The sequence below is a fragment of the Halyomorpha halys genome, unplaced genomic scaffold, assembly GCF_000696795.3.
Source record: "Halyomorpha halys isolate HHAL.00 unplaced genomic scaffold, Hhal_1.1 Scaffold1460.1, whole genome shotgun sequence".
Taxonomy (NCBI): domain Eukaryota; kingdom Metazoa; phylum Arthropoda; class Insecta; order Hemiptera; family Pentatomidae; genus Halyomorpha; species Halyomorpha halys.
In genome coordinates, this window is record NW_027105776.1 from 181039 (window position 1) to 184282 (window position 3244).

A 3244-nucleotide genomic window follows, 5' to 3' on the forward strand; every position below is an offset into this window, starting at 1 on the left:
TATAATATCTGTATGCACTAGCTAGTACTATGATAATCAAAACGATTAATAACTACAAGAAAAAAACGAGATATCTCTCATTTTTCTATTTTTTGGGAGAAGTTCGAAATTTGAAAGTTTATTTTTGAATCTTACAGTACTCTTTTCAAGAGCCAAGTTGAAAAAAAAAATCTATTTTTCTAATCTATTTTAATTGATTAATCTATTAATATATTTTTTTAAATTTAAAATTTTGACTATTTATTATACTGATAGAGAATTAGATGCAGATATATAGGAAATAAAAGGAGACAAAATAAATCATATTTTAAAAAATAAAGTAAAAAAGATTAAAAAAAAAATGAAAATATAAAAACATGAGAGATTAAAAACCTAAAACAATAAGAACAAAATGAAAATCATGTATAGCTGTCATGTATTTTAATATTTACTGACTATGTCTATGTAATTGTCCAAATAGATTTAGTATGCCTTGTGTTTAGTAGTTCAGTGCAGTGAGGTGGGACTGGTTTTTGAATAACTGGGACTGTTTCTCTCCCACTTTTAGTAACTAAAAGTGAAATGAAGTAAATACCATACATAATGGTTGAACGATGCAAAATTTTATTCTTTATATTTCTGTATGTTTTTTAAAATTTAATTTAGAAAATATACTAAATAGGTCAAAAATGAATTATCTCTGAAATTTTAGTTTTATAGGATATTTTTATTGAAGGAATTGATTGTGATAAATACAATTTTATCGCCTTTAAATAAACTTGTTTTAAATTTAAATCGAATAATATAGGCAAAATAGTATTAAGCAAAGTTGCACTTAGAGACGCATTATGTTATGCAAGGAGGAGGTTCGTGGCATAAGAATCGTCTTTTGCAAAAGAGCCCTTGCGAAAGAAGTAGCTTGGATATTGACAGAAGCCAAAGCTATCGAGTGGAAGGGATATGACCCGAGGAGTTGGGGACAATCTATTGAATAATTTATGTCTTATCTAGAACAATCTCGGATCTCTTTCTTCCTTCTTATAGTTCCTCGTGCCAGAAATCAGAAAGACTATTATTGTAGTATAGGAGCTGATAGTCTTGTGGAGGATATAAAATTGAAAAATAACAAGTATATGTGTGAATTATTATATTTACATAGAATTCAGCATATTAAGGCATCTTTAGGAAAGAAAACGTTTTATTTTTTCTTTCATTATTACAATAAATAATGAATAGTTAAAAAATATCATATAATCTTACCTTCTTTAATTTCTTCTTGTTCTTCGTTTAACTTTGGTTTATCGCTTCTTTGCCTACGGAACAAAAAAGAGAAATTTCCATTATAAAAAAGTTCATTAATGAACACTATTTATAATACTAAATAAGAGAGACTTATAAATTAACAGAAAACTGTGCGATAAAGTGTCACAAAAAGTGGCGAGATAAGCCCCGGAAGGCTCATTAGCGCTATCTAGCTCTGATAAGCGACCTAGGGCGAGGTTGTTTGGATGATAAGTTCTGGATCGCTGGAGCAGAAAGTCAGGTCCAGCAAGACATATTCAAAGGATCCAACGGTCTTTCGAAAGGTCTTGACTATTTACCCGAAAGCTATCTTTCATCCAGTCAGCTGAGCAATTCAAATTAGAGAGTTGGAGCTCATATCTTTCCAAAACCAATTTGAAAATAACCCTAAGGGTACGTCTTCATGACTATAATAAAAACATAATATGTATTTTATTTATTAATTAATTATATTTTTATTTTCTGTTTCGAGACTGGTAGTTTTATTTAAAACAACAAAAATTGTCTCAACCTTTTTTATTAAAACATATTATATGTCCAACGTTTCGGCTGATCTAGCCATCATCAAGGACAATCTTAATGTTAGTATCACATTGATTTATAAAACTTTACAGGTTATTAGTCCATGTCTGTATTTGTCACTTTTAATAATAATTTTTATCCTTCACAATTTTTGTATATAACTATTATCAACTTATCACATGGTAGGTTATATATTTGTAATCAAAGGAAAACATTTTCTACTAGCAATTTTTTTATTAAATTTCAATAATTAATTATAGGAAAATTGTAAATAAATAGTTGTTTATAATTTCAAATATTTCAATATCCCATTCGTGACATAATTTTCCCATACCGAGTTCACACAGTTCATCTTTTGCACGATCGCACTTAAAATTCAACCAGCGCTTTCGAAAAGTTTACATTTTTTAATTTTGACCTCTTGGGATTTGCTAAGAATCAATAGAAATGCATGTACTTGGAAAATTTGTTTTTTAAATTCAAGTCGAAATTATTAAAATGTAATCATGAAAACTGTCTATTGTCTGAAAATAACACTTAATGAACTTCTGATTATAATTCGTTGCAAAATGAAGTTGTTGGAGAAAACAATCGATTAATTTTTTTTTTATGGTTTATGTTAATGAATCATTATGCTAGTTAATAGTTTTACGTCTTAATATTTAAGAGATACACGCGACAGTAGGAAGGAGGTCAACAAGGAAACTCCTAGCCCCAAAGATTGCGTAAAGCCTTATTACAAGCTAAAATATGATGGACTGTCGATAGAAAAAAAATAGCACGTGTAGACACTTGTCAGTTTAAGGGCCCTTCAGAATGGTGTAATTCCAGAGCAGTTCTCCGACCGATGGGCCAGTGACGTCGGCCCTCACCATGACAACGGATGTTGACGTCAGGTAACCATGGTTACCATTGGGGGCGTCCTTCCAGCGAAATTCTGTGGATGTCAGGTTTTTTTCCATTAACTCTGCCGCACTTCCATGTCATGTTATTTCGGACCCAGAAAAACAAGCTATCGAAGAGGAATCGATACCTCGTTTGGCCAATGAATGACATCTTGTTACTCGGGTCCTGTGCGAGGGGTTGTTCTACCGCCATTACTGTCAGGATATAGAAAGTAAACCAGGCGGAAATCTTCTTTTTTTTTCTCCTTTTCATCAGTTTGCTCATCTTTTCTAGACATTATTTAGAAAAAGACTCTTGTGTGATGCTGATGAATAATTGCACAAAAAAACTTATTTTAATTATTTGCTATTATAACGAGTGGATGATGGTCCGGGTGCGGTCAAATAAAAATTCAAATAGTGATTAAACTATTTATATTGAGCCAATATTTCGCCCCACGCAGTAGTTCATCAGGGATTTTAGACAAAAGTCAAAGCCAGAGTGAAAAAAAAAATTATAAATATTATATATCATACATCATTATTTTATTATATAT

The 3244-nt window shown here is 30.7% G+C and overlaps 1 protein-coding gene across 3 annotated transcripts in view; it reads right to left on the bottom strand.

Moving 5' to 3' along the window:
- Positions 1 to 3244, bottom strand: part of LOC106689760 (protein Tob1) — a 228671-nt gene that overhangs the window by 169189 nt on the left and 56238 nt on the right. For all 3 annotated transcript variants that reach the window (XM_014434921.3, XM_067053503.1, XM_014434919.3), the window contains exon 2: positions 1240 to 1292. Coding sequence is in view for 1 of the 3 variants with exons in the window: in XM_014434919.3 (XP_014290405.1) it covers positions 1240 to 1292 (53 nt within the window). In the remaining 2 variants the exon portion in view is untranslated. The remainder of the gene's footprint in view (positions 1 to 1239; positions 1293 to 3244) is intronic.